At 27.6% G+C, this 24,966-nt stretch overlaps 1 protein-coding gene across 1 annotated transcript; it reads right to left on the reverse strand.

Annotated features, from left to right (window-relative positions):
* Positions 1-991: 991 nt before the first annotated feature.
* Positions 992-17,517, reverse strand: Klp98A (kinesin-like protein 98A). Its single transcript, XM_011505312.1, has 16 exons — positions 17,485-17,517; positions 16,929-17,039; positions 16,181-16,297; positions 15,721-15,966; positions 14,005-14,177; positions 13,194-13,596; positions 12,453-12,734; positions 11,477-11,890; positions 10,743-10,944; positions 5,013-5,134; positions 4,252-4,353; positions 4,057-4,185; positions 3,191-3,700; positions 2,148-2,711; positions 1,531-1,791; positions 992-1,317 (listed from the first exon to the last, which is right to left on the reverse strand). Exons 1-16 carry the CDS (start codon positions 17,515-17,517, stop codon positions 1,072-1,074), a joined length of 3,915 nt encoding a protein of 1,304 aa, XP_011503614.1. The 3' UTR covers positions 992-1,071.
* Positions 17,518-24,966: the final 7,449 nt, after the last annotated feature.

Genomic DNA, 24,966 nt, shown 5'->3' on the forward strand with positions numbered 1-24,966 from the left:
AAATTTGAATATTAAATCATTGAATTCCAACAAAATTTGTGATCACCATACTTTTAAACTGTTAATAGTTTTTCCTAAATATAACTTAATAGTAATATTTAACAGAAATATGATATTTGAGATATAAAAATAAATTTTGAATAATATAATACTAGAAAAGATAACAATAACAATTGCTTTTTATCTAATTATTTATGTATGTTATTATTGGTTATAGTTTCGTAGTCAAATTTCATATATACGCACGCATGTAAGCAGCGTTCATTATATACGTAACTTACATGAATATGTATGCATCCATATGAACAGATATATAACATAAATACATAAATTTGTATAAGAATTAGTCTACAAAAACATTTAAATTTATTATGTATAACAAAATAATTATTAAAAACTATAATTTAATTCGTAATTGATTGGGTTACTTTATCTCTTTATTTTCTTTTTAGAAAATTAAATTTATTTGATAGAAATATTGTTATTGATTAACAATCAATTTTATCGTAAACATTAGATTATATAAATTATAATTCTAATTTATAAAAGAACTTTCTATTTATTAAATAATTTATACATAATTAAATTTTTAAATGAAATGTTTATTATAAACAATATAAACAGTATTTATAAAAGGTAATCAAAGTTTGTAAAAATGTATACATATATTAAAAATTGAAAATCAATTACTCTTGAGTTTAAAGAATTATTTTTAAACAAGAAATGTATTAATTATGAATATAAGAAATAATAGTTACAGTATATAAATAAAACAAGGTTTGTTTTTATAAATAATTAAAATAAAATCCGTAAAGTACTTTCTGACAAAGTAGTAGTTAGCATTTTACTTCAGCTGCTAGCTTGTATTACTTTGGTATATACTATTTGCAAATATGCCATTTTATAAAGCTTTCGAATCAACACTAGTAATAATTAGACGCGTATAATAATTATGTACATCTCTCTCCAAAATTCACTTTTTTTTAACACGAATGCTGCCGTAAGTATGAAAAGTATTATAAAAAACTACGAAACGTAGTTAAATCTTATTTATTGCATCGGCGAACAATTCTAACTAGTGCCGTATTTACTGCTTTCAAAAGTACCACGACGAAAAAAGGAGCTAAACTCGAGCAATGACTGCTTGTCAATGTTATTCAGATTACCTTTAAATTTGTGAAGGGACTGACAATTGGGAAGTTCTGAACACATTTGAATCAGTTGTCGCAAATATTCCTCGAGGCGCTTGCGACGTTGACGTGCTATTACCTCGTATCTCGCGAACATCTGTCGTGGTGGGAATCGGATGCTCGATACCTGCAGTCATTGTTAATTTACTAACATAGAAATACGAATCTTTATATTTTAACATACAATTACAATCATCCATGAAATGATCTAAGGATGCAGGAGAAGAATTTCACCTGTATATGTATATATATAAATGCATAATGAAAACAGTTTTTCATTTGCAGGAATAGATACATATTGCGAAGCGACGCTTAAAAAGAGCAGAATATAATTTCTAACCTTGGTACCATAGGTTTGACGCATCATGACGTATAACTCCCGAAATCTTCTATACCTGCGTAAGAGGGTCCAACAATCGTCAGTGGCAATGACACGCACTTCGTATTCATAGTGACTGGAAGTGCCGGCACCTCGTATAACGTACGAAGGCACGCTTATGATCACATTGATAATACTGTCAGCATCAGCAATTAGTGATGGTAAAGAGCGCGTTAACGTCAGGGCGTACGGACTCGTTAATCCTTCACCCCGGTTCTGACTCTAAAAAACAATGTTTTGTTTTTTATATGTATGCAATTATTTTTATATGATCTTACATAAAATTGATAGAAAAAGATAGTTTGTTACATAAATATATTAGATAATCAATTTATATGTATTTACATTTATTAGTAATTTATATTTATATGATTAGTAAATTATTTGATAGATTTAATTTAATTTTATAAAATTTGAATAAATAAAAATTCAGTATGAAAACAAAAATTGTCAATTTAATAATCATATTTTAAATAAAATCTTAATATATAGGTATAAATAATAAATAATGAATAACTGTATTAGTAAGAGAGTAAAACTTAAGAACAAGCTTTCGATTTCAAGATTGAATGTTTCACCGATAGATAGACGGAAGAGTATCCTCTGCTAGAAGATTGATTTAATACGATGTTCCGGATCTTTTTATTCTTATCATCATTGTTCAATTGTCTCGGCCTCGAGCGAGATCTTGTAACATAGTTGGTGAAATTTGTTATATTAGCAATTGATTCATTTTGGCTCAATTCAGCCGTTCTTTTATCATCCTTATATCCTTTATCATAACAAAGATTCGATGCTGGTTCTGAATTTCTCGACAGTCTTTTACAAACGTTTTTGTTGAAAATTTCCGTTGAGGCTTTGTTGTGCTGGGCACTCTCATTTTTATCTTCTTGCTCGAGTAACGAGAATTCGAGTTCGATTTGCTGCTGCTGGAGATCTTGTAGTACGATTATTTGATGATTAAGCTCTTCTTTAGATGATGGATTTGACTCCAGACATTTCATCACAAGGGTGCGCTGATAAGCAATCTTTTGATTTAGACGATTCATGATTTGGCTGCGCTCAATCATCGAATCCCTCCTTGATGTTAATTGAGTCATACCGACCTGCTTTATTATACCTAGCTCCGATGATGAGCTCATCTGTAAATAGATGCATAAGTTTCCTTCATTTGTACTTTCATCTTAAATTACAAATGCTCCGAGTAAGACTATACATTATATATTTTTATCCATTACAGTATCAACCAATACGACGGACAAAATAGATAATTATTTTTCTAGATCCAATCTAACCAACCATAATTAAAATTATAACATAATTTATAACATATGTAATTTGATATTTAAAAATGAATAATTATTAATTAACACAGCAACAAATTAATTTTTTACAATAAATTAGTTAGTGATGAATATGTAAAAATGCTAGAAATTGGATAAATTATCAAAGCATAAATGTTCAAAATGCATAAATGAAATGGATAAAATCAAATGGATAAATGTTCAAAGCAATATGTTTTTAAAATGTAGCATATAAAAAAAATTTAATATTTTCTTATATAACAATCTGTCATAATTAGTAACGACGACACACAGATATTTAGTAAAGGTAATACTACCTCAACATCTCTGCTGGATTCGTAGCAGGTCCTATTATCCTTAGATGAAGAACTACAATGTTGAAAGAATTGAATGTCTTCAGTGGAAGTACGAAAGTTCAGTTCACTGTCATTTTTATTATCCTTATTATTTTTTGATTGAGTTTCGACGTGCGGCACTCCTTTATCTAGAAGCACTGATAATTGAACACGAACGTCGGGAGAATTAGCGGTAGCCGTGTGAAAGGTCTCAGCAGTATCGATGATACTTTCGAGTTCCGGATATACAATATTAAGAGCTGCGGCAATTTTACACTTCCGTTGTTCACTAGGTCCGAGCTCTAAATCTGAAAGTCCTTCATCGCTGCCTTCGGCACCACTGATTTTTGAAAAGTCGTCTCTCGAGAAAGCAGGCAGTGCCTGCTTCAGATTTAAAGACAGACTACATTTACGTCGCACTATCTCTTCAAGCTGGTCTTGGGAACGAGTTGCTAGCAAAAACTTTTTGTCTGAAATGCCGTCCTGATTCATCTACAATATTTTACGTGTTAATCGTTATGAATATAATATTGTTAGACACACTCATGAAAACATTTAAATTTTATTTTCGACATTTATTGAAACATAAAATGAATGGTTTATTGACAAGTTATTGTATAATATTGAAATGAAAATTATAATAGATCTAGATTTTTTTATGACTCGTTATTGTGATTTGCATAATTAAATGCATTATTCTATAATCTTTCACCATTAAATTTTCATGTTTAATCATATGTCTATTCTAATTTTAATTTAATTTATATTTATAGTTCTAGTTTTATAATTATAATATATTTTATAATTAAATATACTTCTAGAAATAACTTAAACTGATGAATACTTACACAATCGATTTCTTTTTGTTTTTCTATTAAATCCATTAATTCTTCATCCATTTTATCGATTTTGCCTTGATGGACGTTCAGGGTTTTCATTTTTCTTTGCAATTCAAAATCTAGTGCCGCTAGTTCTTTCTATATAAATATTGTTAATTAATTACGTCTCTTTTAAATGTTATAAATGAAAAAAATAGTACTAACGTTATTGTTGACGAATGTCTTTATGGCATCTATTGATTTGTCATCATTAATATTCGACCAAGATTCAGGTAAACTCCCTTCACTTTCTGTGCCCTCATCGGTCTAAAAAAGAAAATTAATTTTTTTTTCTAATTAGTAGAATCCACAAAATTTGTCATCAAATCGCTGTTTCCGAAAATGTTAATAAAAATTTTCATATTTTTTTAACATTGAATTATACGTAATATATTATTATTATTTTAGGCATAAAAAATCTATTCGAAACTAAATAATACATAATTATTGATTTTTTTATTCAAATTGTTGATTAATTTCAACAAGTTAAATATTTCTTTATATTTAAATGAGATTTCTTTTAACGCTCTTTTTTATATAATTTTATCAAAAAATGTTTTTGTAAGCTTATGCAATAATAGGCCTAAATAATTTAAAAAAATAGATAATTAATACAGATATTTAAACAATAATCTGTAAACGTATTTATAAGTTTCGAATTTAATAATACATTTTTTATTAATCATAATTTCCATCTGTCATTTCACTTGAAATGTAATAAAATTACGTTGTATTCGATAAAAATGTTTAACATACATTTAAATTCACCGGCAATAGTTAATTTTATATTTTAAATGAAATTGGATATACCTGAAATAAATATTTGTTTATTCACCGTATGTGTACTTGTATTTAAAAGTGAGTAGATCAATCCACCGTATTCATGATAATGAATGACGTACTATAATAAAAATGCCTATCATTACCTGTTGCTTCGTGGTCGTTCTGGTTCGCTCCGTGCGATTCTGTATGTTCATGAACTCTTGGAATTGACGATGCTTGGACTGTAGAGTGGTGCGAAGAGAGGCGACTTCCCTACCCAAACTTTCTCCCTAGCCACACACACACACACACACACCGATGTGTTAAATAAAAAACAAAAATAGAACTAAGAATAATAAATAGTGTGAGGAAAGTAATAATGGAATAATTAAGAAGTAATAAAAGAATACAATGGGTATTAAATAATATTAAGTAATCGATAAGACTTAATTCAAAACCTATTATTTATGAACATACCACGGATTGACAATTAAAGAATAAAAAATAAAAAATTGTGTGCTATATTATACATAGTTTACTAAATAATAATAAATTAATAACTGAACTATAAATATTATGCATCTAAAGAATGTGTGATTATTTTAACATAAGCACACAAGGTTTAACTAATAGATAGTTATCATGCTATTTTATTGTTAACATGGAGAAAAACTTATTTTCTTTGCACCAAGTACTATTCTGCACTGGTGTTTAAATGTTTAAATATAAAACGCATACATTTACTTATATATTTTTATTTTATAGGTGGCTCTGTAATATAATAAATATTACTTCAATGTTTGCAGTATTTCATATTTCATTTACATACGATTTGCTTACTCTATGAAGTAAAATAATTACATCACAAATATTGTTAAAAAATAAATATTGCAAATAAATATAAAAACTTTTTAATAGATCTTATTTTTAAATATTGGTTCCAATTGAATATGCTTAAAATCTTTATTTAAACATAGAAGGCGTATATTTATATTAAAGAACTACACTATTATTTTAAAAAGTAGCATTTTGATAAATTAAGATTAATAAATTACAAAAAAAATTACTGTTTAAATTTGCATCAAATGCTATATTCTAAAAATGATACCGAATGTAAGCTTTGTCTCCATGTAATTCCTTTTTACTAAATAAAATCAATGCAACGTGTTGAGATTTTTCTAAAAAAATACCTGTAATAATAATTTCGAAATCATTGTTATACATAGCTGGGCACCTTACCTGCAAAATTTACGCAAAAGTGTCGAACATCTCATCACCGCATCCATTTATTTCTTATTCGTTATCATTCATTTCGTATTTCCCATTTCACACTATTATCGCAAAAATCAAGTGAATCAAGCCAATGTATTGTTCAACCATATATATTCATAATTAATGCATTGGTTATCGATAGAATATGGATAAACAAATGAAAATCTTGGTAAGTTGAAAGTAGGAAACAGTAAAAAAAGGGATGTGTATACCCTTTTGTTCATCCCTATTTTTACTGTTATATACATGAAGGGATAAAGAATAAGTAAGATATTGAGTGAGTGAAAAAGTGAATGCAAAAAACAGACAGTGAAATACAGTGTTAGTTATTTTACAGTTTGTGAATTCAGTGTGAATTGAAATACAGTGTTAGTTATTTTACAGTTTGTGAATGTGTTAAATAATATTTTGTATTTATTAATTGAAGTATCTGTTAAATTGTTCATGTGATCAATAATAGATATATAAATGGATATTATATTTTATTAGAAAGCCAATTTAATCAATTATAACAATTTTTTACAAACTGATAGTACAAAATAATAAGAATTACTAATTACCAATAAAGAAGAGAATAAGTGTAAGTCAGCTGTTACCGACTAAATAACTTTATACATTAAATTATGTTTATCTGAGACATTGGATATTTGGATTTATTTTCCAGAATTTTATTCTCAATATAATTGATATTCAGAAAATCGTATCAGCTCTTTCTTAAAAATATCAATTATAGTAATTATGAAATGTTGTCAATCACTTTCACACGTGTGTAATTAAAATGGAAAATATAGTAATATTCAAATTCAATATTCTATTAACGTAATAATAATCAAATAAATGCGTTACAAAAAAAAATGGTTTCTTATTCAGTCAGTAAACAGGTGATTTTCACGATTTATCAATATACAAAATGATTTTGTTAGAATCTCTGTAACAAATTTTAGAAAAGTAAACAGTGCTGAGATAATTAAAAACAAAATAGTATATAAGAATATAAATTTTCACCCAAACCAATTTTCATATAAAAAATTTATTGATATATATATCATAACATAATAGTAATAAATTAATTTTTTGGCACTATAAATCCATTAGTATTGTCAAAAATTAATCATTCAAAATTGATATTTTTGACAAGTGATACGCAGTCAAATTACTTATTTAAGTAATATTCTTTCAAATTATAATACGAATCTGATATACTAGATCCGGTAGTATGCATATTTTCAAATACGCGGTAGATAGAAACACCAAAAATGAATACAGAAGATTATTCTTGTTAGAATGAACATATTTTAAACTAAACTCGTTTTTAGATCTATTTGTCATATCTTTTATGTTATAGTTCCTGATGATTATGAAAATCTGTTTAATTGACTTTAATATTATTTTAACTATCTTCCAGTTTATAATTTCACGTGTGAAAATATTTTATATCTACTCACTATTATACAATAGTTTGAATAAAATATTTAATAACAAATCAAAATATAGTATTTTTAATTTTCTAATAATTTAAAAATAAATGCTAAATGCGTTTATCTTTAATATGAGACTAGAATAATTTCATTTTATAAAAATATGTTATGTTTAATAACTAATGTATATTTTATAATTTAATACATAATTGTAATAATTGCTACATACTGTGTATTAAACATTCTACACAAGAATTATATCATTAACATTATACATAGGTAAATGCAGTTTAATTATTATGAGTTTAAATAATACTATTTTACCAATATTTTTCGTATTTCATGTTATTTTGATAAGTTAAAATGAAATGTTGTCAGTTAATTCATTTGATTTGATAAATTATTCATATTTTAGTTATGCTAAAAAATTGTATTTAACATGACAGATTATAATATGTTATTTTATACTTTGAAGCTTATCTATTAAATTGTTTTTATATTAAATGATTTTGAAATATGATAAATAAAATAATAAATTGATGTGATTATCGTTAAAGTTCTATTTTCAAGAATAGATCAAATTTATAAAAATAGAATAATATGCATACTAAGTTAAGTATTCAACTTGCTAATCTATTTTTACGGAATTATGATTGTGAATTATAATTGTGATAAATATTAAAACAAAAAAATATAAAAAATTGTTTCCGTTAAAAATTGGAAGTAGATCGAAACAAATTATTCTTCAATTAACAAAATTCTATTTCTGAAACTAAGCTTTTTATAAAAGATTTAATTGATAAGTATTGCAATATAAATTTATAAAAAAATTGGAAAAACTAATATTTTTTATTTAGAGTAATAAACAATCCACTTTTAATAGTAACGCATTTTCAAGTATAAAATCTTAGATTATACAAAATATTTTTATTACTAAAGGCAAAGATTTTAACTTAAATTTTTTTTTAATATTAGAGGAATATAATTCTTTTTGTAAATTTTATAATTGCAAAGTATAATATTAATATCACAAGAAAAATGTAATAATAATCTTCGTAATAGATCAAAATTTATCTGTGGAGAATATTAATAATAACTGATAACATTTAATTTATTAATAAATTTTTACAATTATAAATTTAGAAGATCTTGATTTTACTTATTATGTATATGAATAATTAACGTATTAATGTTATAAATTCTATATATTTATATTTAAAAAATTACGGCAAATATATATGCTTTTAATAAATTATTATAAATAATGATTAATGCACATTGAGTTAATATAAATAAGTATTCATTGTATACAATATATTCTTATTTACTTTATTTTTATAAATAAGAATAGGCATGCGCAGCAAGCATTTGTAAATACAACTAGTATATAAAATTTATGACTGTTTTATTTATCATAAATAGAGATTGATACTTGTTTTTACTCAAGCGAATTTTCATAAGTCTATTTTGACCGTTCATATGACCAGCGGCTTTTTTATATTGATCTACATAATTTACAGCAGATCTTATAATGTTTATTAATAAAATAGAATGCAGTATACACAAGATATTTCAACTTTCATTTATGCTTGCATTTTTATTTAAACAAAACAGTAATGAAAGAAACGTTCATAAATAATGCAAATTATAACAGATTTCTCCGATATATCAATATGAATATTGTCTTTTAATCGACTATTTCATATTTTCATAGTGATGACTTATCAAAATAACAACTAAACGATGCACTTAAAAATTATGACATAAAACTGTAAATCTAGAAATATCAATATACGCCTTATAGTATTGTTACTATAGAATACATGTTAATTCTTTCAATTGTGTAAATGCGTAAGTATCTATTAAATAATATGTAAACCTATATAAAATGTTAATATCATTTTATAAAATAATGTTACTCTTGAAAAAGAATTAATATTTTATAAATACTGTAGTTGAAAAGAAAATCTCTTAACCAATTTAACCATTCAAAATTTAATTGAAAATGAGAAAAAATAATATCAATCCATTTCCAATAAGTCTATTTATTTAAATCGTATAAAATTAATTTCAATATTATAAACTCAAATATGTCAAAATAAAAATTCAAATCGTTAATCTTAATAATTAAAAATAAAAAGTGGATTGGAAATATTTTCTGGTTGAAGATTAAAATATACAATAAAGATAAAAATCTATTAATTAATATAAAAAATGTAGGTTACTCTATAAATAACAATTTTTTAATTGTCCATTGTCGAATATATATATATATATATATATATATATATATATATATATATATATATATAATAGATTTACAAAAAATTAAAGAAAATGAGAAATCAGAATCAGTAAATTATAATTCGTCGGAATTAAAGAAAAATAAAAACAAAATTAATATTACAAGATCTTATAAAATTGTAAACAAATAGAGCTTAGTATTTATAGTTTTGTATTTGAAAAAAAATATAAATGTGATTATAAATATAACATTACGTTAAGTGTTGCAATATTATTGATGCAAAACATTATTGTTAGGTGAACTGTTGGTTCTCATTTTCAAATTTATTTAATTAAACAAAAATAATATTTGCCTTACTTTTAGCATAATAATCGTTTGATAGCAAAAGAGAAATTACTCTTTTATACTATTACAATACTATTGATAACTATAATAACATATTAACCATGTTTTAAATGGAGCTTGTAATATTCACAGATTTTTAGATTGTCTTCACGAAATCGAGACTTCAAAAAATCTTGCCACACATTAACAAAACCGTCGTATTTCGTATTTAAACTAAAATTTAATCGAAAACTTGGTAAAGTTGTTAGACCTTCAACCACCATTTGTCATTTTCAATGAAAAGGAGACGGCTCAGTGACTCGCAAATCATGCACAATAGGTACGCGGAACTAGCCGCTTAGAACTTGATGGCTTCTAGACTTTTAAAGTTGTCCAGATGGATAATTACGAGATGAATGTGGGATTCATAAGGAAATAAGAAGGCCCAGGCGTCATTGAGACAGGGAGAAGAGATTTTTTGTGTCACATCGCCAGGGGACAGACGTGTGAGTAAATTATGATATTACCCGAAAGACAAATGAGTACCCCAAGTGCGAAGAGGATCAAGTAAAATTGGTGGTTGACCGAAACACTCAAATGCCGAGTAGTAGCGGTCGTCGAGTCCATCTCATCACTTACTTGGGTCATTTCGTCGCGACGTTCTTGTTCAAGCAGCCGGCGCCGCTGGTGCAGTTCGCGTTGACGGCGCTCTAAGGCGACGATGCCCTCAGCCCATTCGCGCCATTGAGCGCCCCACTCACGCTCTAGCTCACGCTGGGCCTCCTCGAGGGCTTCGCGCCGCGCCGTCCAACGCTCCTCTCGCTCCTCTTGTTCACGCTATAATTATATGTCATTACACTTTAATATAAGATTAAATGAAAACTTTAAAAGGTCTGAAATCAATCTGCAGTCAATCTGTATGCACGTATTGCAACTGTTAGATTTATTCTATTCTGATTTTATACACGTTTTCTTATAATGTATAATAAGATTTCTATCTTTATATATCAAATTCTCATTATTTTTCAATCAAAAGTAAATTTTAATTTGTGAAAATAAGCTTATTTTTTTTAACGAGACCTGTAATTCGAACATTTCAATTTTGCTTGTATTCCAAATAATCGTGAATGCTTCCTTTATACATAATATACTTAACACAGATAGGATAATGAAATTCTTGTAGTTGATATTATTTATGTTTTAAAGAAAAATACTGATTTTTTGTAGAAGTTTTAAAGGTATATTTAATTACCGAAATATGAATGTTAAATCCATTAATTCAAATTAGTATCCTTTCAAATCAGCATATTCTGTCTCTATCTTATGGCAAACTATGCAAGGTAAAAAAATATTTAATACATATCAATACTTTGAAGTCTTCCTTTTCCTTAATTAAAGCTGCTTTCTGTTGCTCAAGTTCCTCGAGGACTCCTAAATCCTCACTGGAGTTTAATAAATTATCATTAGAACTCGATGTACGCAAATCCGAAATGCTCCAACTTAGGAGTGAAAGGCGAGAAAGATTGACCACTGTAGATTGGAGGTTGCCATTACCGAGACCGCCTTCCTTGCGCAGTTTAGCTGCTTCCACTGGATCATTGTAACGAAACATGTTATTGCGGCCAAGTAGTATAATGCAGCCTTGAGAAAGTCGCGTCAATTTGTCCACTTGTGCTGTATTTATCCAGCAGTGAACTGAGAGCGGATGCAGAGTTGCCACACCATCCTCAAGCTCTACTATGCAATGTTCCGGCTCTACATCAATACCCGTAAGTACGATGTCCTAGGGTCAAGGATTTATGTAAAATTATAAATAATAGAATCCAATCAAATTACCCACGAGCTTTTAAATAACAAATATTTAAACTTGAATTTCTCTATATATTATTTACCATATAATTACACGATATTACAATACATAATACACAAAAAGTTCAAATTGTAGTTTAAATTTAAAACAATTACATTTGTAAAAGCAAAATATAAATATAGATCCAATAGTTGTGCTGGATGAGTGTAGATGAATTAGTATTATAAAAATAGTTTATTATTATAATATTACTTTTCCATTTATACACGATTAAATATTTAATATAAAATTTAAATTATTTTAAATATAAAATAAATAATCGATTTTGAAAATTTTTTGTGGCTAAATACCAAGTACTATTAAAATTGGTGTATAAGTACATGTATTGCGTATAAGTAAAACTCAGGAGTTTCATCCAAAAGAAAAAAATTAATTAAGTACTATATGCAAAATAGTTGAATGAAATCTTGCATACAGTCATGAAATTGAAATATTCTGTTTCGTTAAAATAAAAAAATTATTTTCCATCTCAAACCTGTGTAGATACTGCCTCTTTCGTGCCAATGAGTGTTCTGCCTTCCTTCAAATGATACAGTGTGACACCAGTACTTAGTAAATCGTCGTCGATTCCAACGAGGTGAGGCATTTCTGAATCGAGTACAACACCCACACCACTTTTTCTAAGCCCGAGAGCACGTTGTTCTGAAAGAATTTTCTGCGTCTCTCGCCATTTCTCGGCCCACTCCTCCGTCAGTACTTTCTCCTGTTCCTGCTTCTCATGAATTTGCGCGAGCAAAACCTGTGGTCTTTCAATACTCTGAAATTAAATTAAAGCTGTAGTTTATTTTAATTAATTTCAGTGCTTAAGTGAATGTGGCTTTTTGAAACTATTACATAAAATATTATAAGATATAATGATTTTATATATTATTTTGGTAATAAATGATAGGAAAAATTTATCATTTAAAATTTAAATTATCATTTTTAATAGTGTAGATTTACATAACTAAAAATTTTAAAGAATGACATTTTCATCTTTCTATTTTTATTACAACATATTTCTAAATTGGAAATGAAAATTTGCATTTCATAAATATTTATCCTTAATACTATTAATATCAATACTTTTAAAATTTATAAACAAGGTTTTTCTCTTATAGGCTCTTATAAGCAAACAATTCTTTTAATAATAAAAAGAGATCACGTTTCAATTATTTATAAAAACTTTCAATTTTTTCTTCTCTCAAAACTAAGCTAAATTATTTGAAAGACTTACAAAATCCTTGCCAATGAGTGATTTTAGCTTCTGTATTTCTTCCCTGAGTTCTCTAATAAGTTTGACATTTGGATCCTCATTGATCGTCGGCTTGTTGATAATATTCTTGGCACGATTAGCGTATCTTAATGTACTGAGTGTTTCACCATAATTGCAATCAGCAGGACTTATTGCAGCAATCATAATCGTTTTGGAATTACCTCCAAGTGAATCTTTAAGTAGCCATGTAAGGACGCTATCGCGGTAGGGGATAAAAACACTGCGCTTAGAGCAATTAGCGTCACTTGTTGAGCTAAGCTCGGCAAGAGCTGAAATTACTGAGCCAAGAGTTACCAACGATTTATTTATGTGGGCACCTTCCTTCAGCCGTTGTCCTGTAGCCCCAGTCGCATTCGCTCGCTCGCTGCAACAAACAATAAAAATAATTTTTAACCAAGAAAACTTTGTCACGATGAATCAAGTCAAGAGTCTTTTATTATATGGATGATATTTTCTGTACTTCCTATTATTTCAATATAGATTTTTATAATTTTCACTATTAATTTAAATAATTTAAATAAATACTTTAATATTCTGAATAAATCGTGCATTTTTTATGATACTAATTAGGCTGTGTTTCGTAAGAAATTAGATAAACTACATTAATTTTAGCTATAAGACTCTTTAATAGTCACTATTTATCTGAAATTGTTATTCATTCATTGATTTAAAATATAATAAAATATATTAGATTAGCAGTGAATAAATCAATAATAATAATGAAATGATTGATAGGTCTTTGTAAAATACAAATATAATGGGCTAATTTTACCTGCCAGCCAAGTCAACAAGATGAACCTTAGACACAGTTTCAGATGGCATATTGTTTTCATTGAAACCGGCTTGTACAAATGTTATTGTAAAAATAGCATGACTTCGACTACTAACGTCATTCATGTTTGTGCTAGCTGTAGTTCTGTATGTGTTGCCTCTTATCATACATTGCTGAAAATGAAGCAAATATATCATTTTTATTATTTCAATTCTTAGCCCTTGTTTAGGATTAGACTAAAAAACTCCCAGAGATGTTCGGTGGGAGGATTGCTGACAAGTGGAAGGGGATGGCGCATTAATTAAATATTTAACACATAGTGTATCTTGGTATTTTTTTATTTATTTATTTACAAACTACACAATAAAGATGATTCTAAGATGGTGAATTTGTGAGGTTTCCGTTCCTTAATGGTTTCACGTGGAGATAGCGTACACTGCAAGTCGAGGTTGAAGGTTGTAAAGCTCTAGGTCCTCTTGGTGAAGTGCGCTTGATGGAATATTCTACACTGAGATATGCAAGGGCGTAAATCCTTGATACTCCTTGTATGGTGCCACGTATGACCTTTAATCCGGAGTATAGTTGCGATCAGTACGTCTTTGTACTTGAATCCAGGGAACAGACCCGAATACAGCAACGTTTAATACAGAAGCTCAAGTTTCAAATGCCAATGCACAAGCTTCAAGTTTCAAGTTTCGAGTTTCAATTTTCGAGTGCCAATGTACAAGCGTTGAGTTTCAATTTTTCAAGTACCAATGCACAAACTTCAAGTTTCAATTTTAAGTTTCAATTCAGAGTACAGTTCCGATCGCAGTGACGTCTTGGTGCTTGAATTCAGAGAACAGACCCGAATACAGCGACGCTTAATACAGTACAGTCATTTTTGTCTTACCCACTTGTGTGGTGAGTACGTAGGTGGTGCGTTTCTTATTTAATATTCACTCTTGAAATGCAATCAGCACTCTTGACTGCTTAAATGTGGCGTCTTTAAATTAGTTATAAATTATTTGGCTTCACGGTTGGCTTAAGATCTTATTATTGCTGAGTCTGGTTGATATGTGTATATGTGTATATTAGTAAAACTGATTGACTGGTATACGGCGGAGTTTAGTGGTTGTGAGAATAATAACTGATAACTGATTGATTGAGAAATACAGTGAGCAATAACTGATGAGTGAATAATTGGTAACAATACAGTGAGCACAGGTGCGTGGCGAGCTGCTCTTAAATATTCGCATGGCAGCTTCCAACGTTGGCAACAATGCACGGGCTTGTTGCTATGCTGAAAGTTTTGATGACGTCAGAAACTAAGCTCTAGAATATTCAGGAAGTCCAGGACACTGCCTTGGAAGAGTCGAGAATTTTCAACCGACGGTGCTATGCGGAAATATTGTAGTACACTACAAAATAAGGCATAGGTAGACTATTCAAGAATTCTCAAAATCAATGTTTATAAACATAAACGTCAGACGGCTTGTACTTTTCCCATTTTAAAATTCTTGGAAATTGCTCCAATCCCGAACAGCCCTCATCAATTAATTTCGGAAGTTTATGATATTATTGAATTTCTAAAATTTTATATTTATAAATAAATAAAATTAACGCGAAGTTATTTTTAATTTTATTTGAAAAAAAAAGTTATTAAAAATTATTAACCAAATAGAATTGATGAATGATAATTTTAATAAAATGTAAAAACCAAAAAACAAATTTTACCTGAATATCAGCGTAATCATAAACTAGATGACTGGATAAATCTTGTACATAAGGACCTCTCTTTGGATGCTCTCTGACCCGAAGAGAATGCGATACAGCTTGATCAGATCTCAAGAGGTCGCGTACCCTTTCATTGTGAATTTCCAAAAAAGAGACTTCCGTTCTGTAAGACGCACCACTTTCTTTACCAGTTATCATCCGTGCGAAAAGAGTCTTACATATACGAGGTATTAATCCTTGAGATTCCTGCACGAGTACAATAAACTCTAATTACAAGTTTAATAAGTCTGATAAGAATAAGCTTATTTGTATAATAGCCTAATTAAAATTTAATATACAAATGCGCTATTAGAAGTAATATTAGAAATTAATTTATCGATATATCTTATAGTGCTTGTATATAATTTTAATAGATATATTAACGAAATATTAAACATAAATTGCAGAAAAAGAATCTTACTGGCGAACCCATCATTGTAAAGGTCTTCCCAGAACCTGTTTGGCCATATGCAAAAACGCAAGCATTGTATCCTTCAAAGGCACTTTCGATAACTTCCGTCCCAAGATCGTGAAAGACCTTTATTATTCAAATATTAATAATTATAAACTTATGTATGCAAGATTACTAAATTTAATAATTTTTCCTGATAACTTGTTGTCAATGCAAAATTTTAATATATTTTAAGTTACAGTTATAAAACATCATTCTATAGGCATAGAAAAGTGAATCATTGTCACAATTAGGGATTCAATTTTATTTAGTTTATGTACATAATTCGACTTAGCATTCATTAAAATGGCATATATCTAAATTTCAATTTGGATTTTTTGTTTCTACGTTATGTATTTCTAACTGATGTTATAAAATCATAATATCTATGAAAATGGAAATATACAAATTTGTTCCTGCAAATAATATTGCAATTGAATAGATAATATAAAAACAATCAGCATTATATTATCTACATTACAATTTTAAATATTTACCCAATGTTTAAATAACGAACGGTAAAGAATAATGTAAAAGGTACATAAAATAACTATTTAAAAGTATAAATCAATATTCATATTTTAAATTAGCTTTGTGATTTAAAAAATTTAATTCCAAATTAAAAATTGCTTCCCAAGCAAATCTAAAGAAATTAATTTTTATTTAATATTGATAATTTTTTTTATTTTATAATGTAAAATTTATATTATATATATACCTGTTCTTGTGATGCATAATTGTCGTCAGCGTCATCAAATGACCAGTATGAATGATCAAATGTAAAATCTTTATATGTTTCTCTATCCGAATCTCTTGCGCTCCCTGGAATCTAAATAAAAGGCAATAAATAGTTAATAATAATAATAGATGAATCATTTATGTGATGTCAAAGTTACATTCATAGTAGTTGTGTTATAGTGTCATAGTGTTAGTATTAACGAACAAAGTTCAGTCATAATAGGAAGCTTCCTCATAGCCATCATAAGTGTATCGTAAAATAAAAATATATACGTTTATGGCAGGGTAAAACATTCATGTTAGCAAACTGACGATTTATTAATTCGGATAAAATTGTGATAAAAATAATTTTTTATGTATCAATCCCCTCAAATTGTTCAAGATTCAGAGAATCTCTCGAATGTTATCATTTGGGGAAAAATCCCAACGGCTATCATTTCAAAGAAAATCATCAACGGTTATCATTTCAAGGAATCAATTCAACGGTCGTTGGAGACTCGGAAAAGCCGGTACATCCGAAATGAGTGCACAATCACCTCCATTATTTCCCTCACCACAATTGAACCCATTGTTCTAGCGATATGATCGGCTCTTTGTCTTCAGCTAATAAAGCCCTCGCCTAGATATTTAAGGCAAGTGCATCATGAGATAAGCGCTACTCAGTCATGAGCCAGTCAGCCAAACCGAGTCAAGGAAGCATTGCATGGCCTTCAAATACTAGTGCAGTTATCGCAACACTCTTAGCAAAGTCGCTACGAAAGGTACAGTCAACAGCTTTATACTGAGCAGTGTTTCACTCTTACTAGTGCCCCAAGCACGAAGCTGTTGCAGGCCTCTCTCATACTAGGTGCACCCAGTGCACACACTCTCAGAAGAGCCGCTACAGAAGGCCCTCCTCATCCTTCCACACTACAAGACAGCTAGAAGGAGACTAGCAATCAAGTTACCACCACATACCACTACACGAAGAAGTGTTAAGAGACTTACGATCTCTCACTTTCAGTGTACACTGTAAATGTTACATTGTTGTTCTTCTCGTATACTACATCATTAAGAAAATGCCAAACCGTGAGAAGAAGGAAACAAGAGAAAGTTCAAATCCTGAAGTGCCTACAACACTCTAAATGAAGGGAAGGTGCAATCGTCACTCCAAATCGACCGTTATCCTTGACAACCCTGTTGGCCTCTGTATTCGCTAAAATCTCACCATCGACAACGCTACAAGCTCGTCTTCTAATTGATACTAGTTCTCAAATGACATTCGTACCAAAGGATCTCGTGAAGAAGCTCAACATACTTCGTCAACATTCCATCATCCTCATCTATGGAATCGGAGGATCTCGATCAACTCAGTTACAAGATGCTGTATCACTCATCCTACAATTAAATTATTTGAATTTCTCAGTCACATTTCTTGTTCACATCCTCAACACATTGACTGTTTATATCCTTCAAAACATCACATCAGGCATGGCCGTATCTGAGAAACCTAACACTAGCTGATCCAGAATATCTTACACCAAAGCCAGTGAATATTGTTCTTGGAGCAGATGCATATGCACAGATCATTAAGCCCAACATCATCAAACATTCTCCATCCATGCCAATATCGCAATTATCCATTTTTGGATGGCTTATACTCGGGCCTGTCAGTTAAAAAAATTGTTTGACATCAGTAGCACTCTACACGTCAACACAAGATGTAGAGAATACCTTGCAAGAACAATTGACAAGATTTTGGGTGCAAGAAGTGCTAAAGGTTAACTATCTTTAATACACACCGTATGAGCAATGGTGTGAGGATCATTATTCACGTTACTCAACAAGAAGATACATCGTCCGGATCCCACTCAAAGTATCCGTTGAGATACTAGAAGATTCTCATAACACTGTCCATTGCTATCTACAAAATTTAATATTTACTACCACAAAGTTAGAAGTGTTCAATGGCTCCAGCACATCAACAGAGCAAGATACTCGATCAATGACCTTATGCACACTGGAGCCATTTGAACCCAGAAATTTCAGACGTTTTAATCTGGATACGCCGACATCGATATCTGTTCCCTACAGACATTAAAAAAATGTATAGGCAGATAAAATTTGATAAGGACGACTGAGACCTGCAAAGAATCCTTTTGAATTGACGAACAAACCAAGGAAGTACCATATCACCTAACAACAGTTACTTATGGCACATGGGCTGCTCCATTTTGAGCAGTCAGAACATTGCTGCAACTGATAGAAGACGAGGGAGAAAAGTATCCCTTGGTATTGCCACTCATGGCAACTATGTCCATAACATCTTGGAGGTGTGGTCTAACTCTAATTCTAAACACAAATGCAATGTTTATTTCAATTTTAATTTGAGTTTTAATTTTGTAAAAAATTATAATTTTTGTTTTCAAATGAATAGAAATATTTAAGTAATCGCAAAAAGCTATATAAGATAAAAGCAATTCAATAATAAAAAATCTCTCGAAGAACAGACATTTATAGAAAATTTCTTGTTCAATTAAAATCAACTTAATTTAATACACAAATTTAATAATAATAATTACTGCAATATAATTTTGAAAATTGTAAAATATAAATATTTCAATGCCTTTGTTATATTAAAAAATATAGATAATTTCTCATTATATAATTCCGAAATATAGATAACTTTTTATGCTATAATTACTATTGATTTTCACATTGATTATTCAATTAATATTACTCATAATTACACTGATTCATTTGTAATGGAATTAAATACATTGTAATAAAACAGTTTTATTTAATAATAATAATATTCAATGAATAAATTAATTTTAATTTATAAAAATTTAGATAAATTTGAAAAGTTATTTCTATTAGTTATTTTATATGACTGTTTGTATGTGTATGTGTGTTCACGCGTGTGTGTACATTAGTACATATGATAAAAATATAAATGTAAATAGATGGAAGAGGATTTATAACAAGATCAAGAACTCGGAGCAAAATAGTGAGAGGTAAGTATCGGAATAAAGTAAATTGAATTTACGTACCCTTGTCGAAATTTATATAAATGAGACATTGCTTTTTGTTATGCTTGAATGCATGACGATTTTACACTCTTACCATTTTTCTATTTATATATAGGCAATATAGCTATACCTTGATATACCGTATATGAATCGTATACTCTAGTTAAAATACACAAATGTCATGGGCATTGAATTATGTTTATATAGTATCTAGGTGGGTGTATAATAAATTTGATTATACACATATGTATATCGACTACTAAAGTATGTTGTGTATAAATTTTATCAAGTATTTCATTTTATAATGCTTTGGTGTCTAATGTGTCAAAGATTTGATAGTGTATATAATAATCCAATTTTAGTCGTGTATCATGTCATATCTTTCCGTTTCATTTTTATTTCATTTGCCCTTTGAGAAAACTGTAATTATAAATTTGTATTTATAATTAACAAACTTTGAAATAAGAAAAATTGAAAATCCTTTTGAACTCTTTCAATGTAGTCAGTACTTATCCATAAATGTATACATTTGTATATGATTAAAAGTATTTTAAACAAATATATTACTTTTTTATTGAAGATCCGAGTTCGTTTATTGTCCATTTGAACGACAAGCTTTGCATTCATCGCCAGTTCCCTGCATAAAATAAAGTAAATTTATTATTTTCAAATCTGAAGTGTATGTAATAAATTATACAGTGTAAAAAAGGCATAAATGAAAGAAAAATACTTGAAAAACGTTTCAATTTTCTTGACAAAATTGGGTATATTTTGTATAATAAATATTATAAAAAGATAATTTGAATTGTATTTTAATATTATAATTAGATTAATCTACTAAGCATTATTATTAAAATAAATTGTAATAGATTATATATTCTTCGATGTAATGATAATTATGATAATACTTTAATAAAATTTCCAAAAAAAATTACATTTTTTAATTGATATTTTATGCTCAAATTACTAAAAATCTTTTGACACTGTCAATTTATGAAATTTTTAATGCCATTGGATTTTACATTGTTAATTTTTTTCTGAACTACTGAAAAAATATATTTAATTATGCAACAGTAGATACAAATATATCTAATTGTCCTTTATCTTTAGTAATGTAATGGATAGTAATTTTTAGTAATATATTTACATTGTTTGAAGCATGTAAACAACGTATTGAAGAGGTTTGCTATCCATTTGTACAATAAGATACATATTGTTGAAAATCATCCATGATAACAAGTGATTCAACTGTGACTATAATATCTCATAATATTAAATTTACTCAACAGAATTTCTTTTAAATTGTAACAATTCATAAAGGAAAGGCTGTTAAAAATAAATAAAGGAATTATAAATGATAGGATGTTATTTAAAAATATTTTAACAAATTTATAAGGCATGATGTTAAATATTTAACTGGTAAACATGTCTATATGGTAATCCAATTAATGTAAATTAATGTATATTTGAAATTAATCATTTTAATACATAAAAACTTGTATTTTAATAAATATTTTGTATTTATTTATTTTTATAAGTATTTAGAAATTACTTTATTTAATCACTTAAAAATCTAAGAAATATATTATATTTTTATTTCACTGAAATTATTAAAAATGTTGGTATAATTACAAATTATTCAACATAGTATTAAATAGAAAATAGTAATATTTACAGTATAAGTTAATATATTTTAAGAAAACCAACATGAAACTTCAAAAGCATATAATAATAATAATCGTATTGTAATATAATTATATTTGATTACAATTATGATAGAGGAATTATGGAAGTATAAAAAAATAATAGAATAATGTAAACAAATACTAAAATTGTTTTATATATGAATTAAAAATTCTAAGTATGGATTTTAAATTTCTACTTATAGGTACAATCATAAATGTTATACTATATTTATAGAATAGACTATATTTATAGAATTATAAATATTGAAGTTATTGTATTGGATATTATATTAGTTACCTACTTTCAATATATACACCTACAAATTTAATAAACATCTTTTTTTAATTTATACTATTATATTATAAATATATATAGAAAGATTTATTTATAATACATCAATATTTTTCAAATCATCATAGCTATTATATAGATATGTTCAAATTAGATATGAAAACTGATATAATAAGACATTACTATTTCCTTATTAGTTATGATCATAAATCTGTGGTCTATTGTTTAAAAATTACATTTTTATTAAATAAGTACTTATGTTATTTTTATATGTTAAATAGTTTTATTTTGATTAAATATATAGCTTTGTATATATTATTTGAGCATTATCAATAAAAATATTTCATTAATATAAATTTTCAAATCTTTTATTTTATCTTATATACATGTAATCATACAAATTAATATGTTAATGTTATTTTTGTATTACTGTTATTTATTTTAATTGATTTCTGTATATATCAATATTTAATCAATACTAATAATTGTACTTTTTTAGAGATGGTTTAAAGGAAATGTTTGATTAAAAAATTGTTGTAGTAAGTGATTAAGAAATAAAATTCAGACAAAATGAAAGTGATTGGTGCACAGTTGGAAGGAACATAATACATTCAAAAATAATATTTGAAGAAACCATGAATGTAAAAAACAAACCTTTTATTAAAAGGTCGAATTCTTACAGCTACTTTAACGGAAGCCATGATAACGGTTGTATAGGTAGTTAACCGGCACACTGTACTTATTAAAAACACTTGTTTTTTACTGCAGTTTCTAAATCTAAATAATCAAGTAGGAGACCCGGTTTTATTTCCCTAAAGGCTTTCTTGAGCAATGCCTTTGCAGCAACAGCACCACCCGTCAGAAATGAAAGGCTTGCCCATATTTTTTGGTGCTTTCGGCGTTGTATTAATATCCATGTTGCGTTGACATTTATCTTCATTGATGACATGCGTCACTCACTCGGCTGACCGTGACTAGAAGATCGAGAAAGAGTTCCTTTGACAATCGCATACTTTACCAACGATGGTTTTCGTTTTTGCTAGGTGTTTTAATTATATTAAAACGAGAGAGAATGTGATAAAGATTATGAGTATACAGCGAGGATTTTTGGACATACATTAAAACTTTATTAAAAGTGAGAAGAAGTAGAAAACAAATCGAAAACGGTATAACCACAAGTACATCAACTACTCAACTACTGTTGTACGGATGACGAATGTCGATTGTCGTTCGTTAATTGAAAATTAGGCAATGCACCCTCAGATGTCGCTCGTTCATTCTTTTCCCTGCTGCTGATAATGATACTCTCTTGATGTTTTGGAAACCATAAATTTGTATCATAGGTCTTTACATTGGTGTTGTAAATTTGCGACAAATGTTAAATTGTTTTGTACAAATTATTAAACCAATTGTAATGAAAATTTAAAATTAGGAAAAAATGCGTACTTTATCTATATGAACAAATTAAATAATTTTATAATTATTAATTAATGCAAAGTACATTACATGGTTTTTATAAAAGATGCAAACTTTGATATTATTTATTTCATGTAAATAAAATTATTTATATATAGATTTATTAATTATTATATAGTTGATGTATGCTAGCGCAGTAGTCATTTCTCCGACATCGAACAGACAATATAAAATGTTCAAATTGATTTTCATTATTTGTGATCAACATTCATCTTTCTCAAGATACCATTGAAAATAATTTTCATTTATATAGAAAATAACACAAAATGTTTAATGTAATTACATAGAACGTGATCTAAACAAAAAATTTTTAGTTCGATAATGCAATCTTATTTTTAGTGTTATATAGTCTATTTGTTATGTTAATAATATTTAGTATTACGTAGTACAATTGAAAAGGATTGATGATTAATATATTATTAGGAAAAATTACAAGATATCTACTCGTTTAAGTTAGACTTAATTTTCATTCAACTTAAATATTTTTTGGTGTATTGAAAAAAGTACATTAAAAAACGTAAAAAAATATACGAATTATAATTGGTAGAAATTCTAGTAATTTTGACCCTTCTCTTATGTACATGTAATTATTTTGTAATTCGATAAATTTGGTTTGAGGTGACGCATGTGTGTGAAATCTAAGCCAAAGCGAAATATAATACGTTAAGACAAATGTCAAGGAAAATAGATATATCCATTTTTAACCTATTTAATTTTATCATGGTTTGCGCATTTTTATATAATTTTTATATTCTGCGTTCATAAAAGTGACGAAGAGGCTGCGATATTTATATTGTTGCAAAACTGGAAAAATTTGGCTGGTGTTTTCAAGTTTGGTGGACGAATTCTTATTTTACTCGCTTATATATACTATGTCTTATTATACAGCTTACATGCACTAAATTATATGCACTAACTTATATATACTATGGCACATTACTGCAAAAGAATTTTTTAAGATATCCTCTTTGATGAGGAGTCATGTACAATGGTTTGAAACAAGGGATTTAAAAGAAGGATTTGGTGCATAAGAATTCTTTTATCATTTAAAGGTAATAATATTGTTGACAGATAAATTTTGTATTAAATATGTACTTATACATTTTTTCAATCATTTTTATGTTTCATTCTGATGAAATCTTTATGATTTTATTGTATATTTTGCTATATACGTATAATAACAGAATAAAATTAATAATGCTGGAATTTAATTTACAATTATATCATTCTTAAAAATTCATTATAGTTTTAACATTTTTTATAAATTTTTTACATTTCTGGTAATTAAATAAAACTTTTTTTTCTTACAATTAAATGAAATGACTAATTTGATGTAAAATTTATTATCATATAAATGTTAAAAAATATCTAAATAAATTTATTGTTTTACAGTCATTTGTTCAGTGTTATATCAAACTTTTCTTAATATATTTTCTTAATAAAAATAAAATTAATCTAAAAAAAAATCAATTTTTTTAATTTAAAAATTCAAAATAATTTAACAGATTTATCAGATTATATTTTATATTTAATTAAAATTTTTTATAATAATTA

This window comes from Ceratosolen solmsi, unplaced genomic scaffold, assembly GCF_000503995.2.
Source record: "Ceratosolen solmsi marchali unplaced genomic scaffold, CerSol_1.0 scaffold87, whole genome shotgun sequence".
Taxonomy (NCBI): domain Eukaryota; kingdom Metazoa; phylum Arthropoda; class Insecta; order Hymenoptera; family Agaonidae; genus Ceratosolen; species Ceratosolen solmsi.

Bases quoted from the DNA above. Each gene is read 5' to 3' on its own strand.
- Klp98A (XM_011505312.1), bottom strand. From the start codon at position 17,517: ATGGGTTCAATTGTGGTGAGGGAAATAATGGAG. The intron at 16,298-16,928 runs GTATATATATAA...TGAATAATAAAG, and splicing joins ATTATGCATCACAAGAACAG to GTCTTTCACGATCTTGGGAC. The intron at 10,945-11,476 runs GTATTGATATGT...ATATAATTATAG, and splicing joins AGGAAAAGGAAGACTTCAAA to CGTGAACAAGAGGAGCGAGA.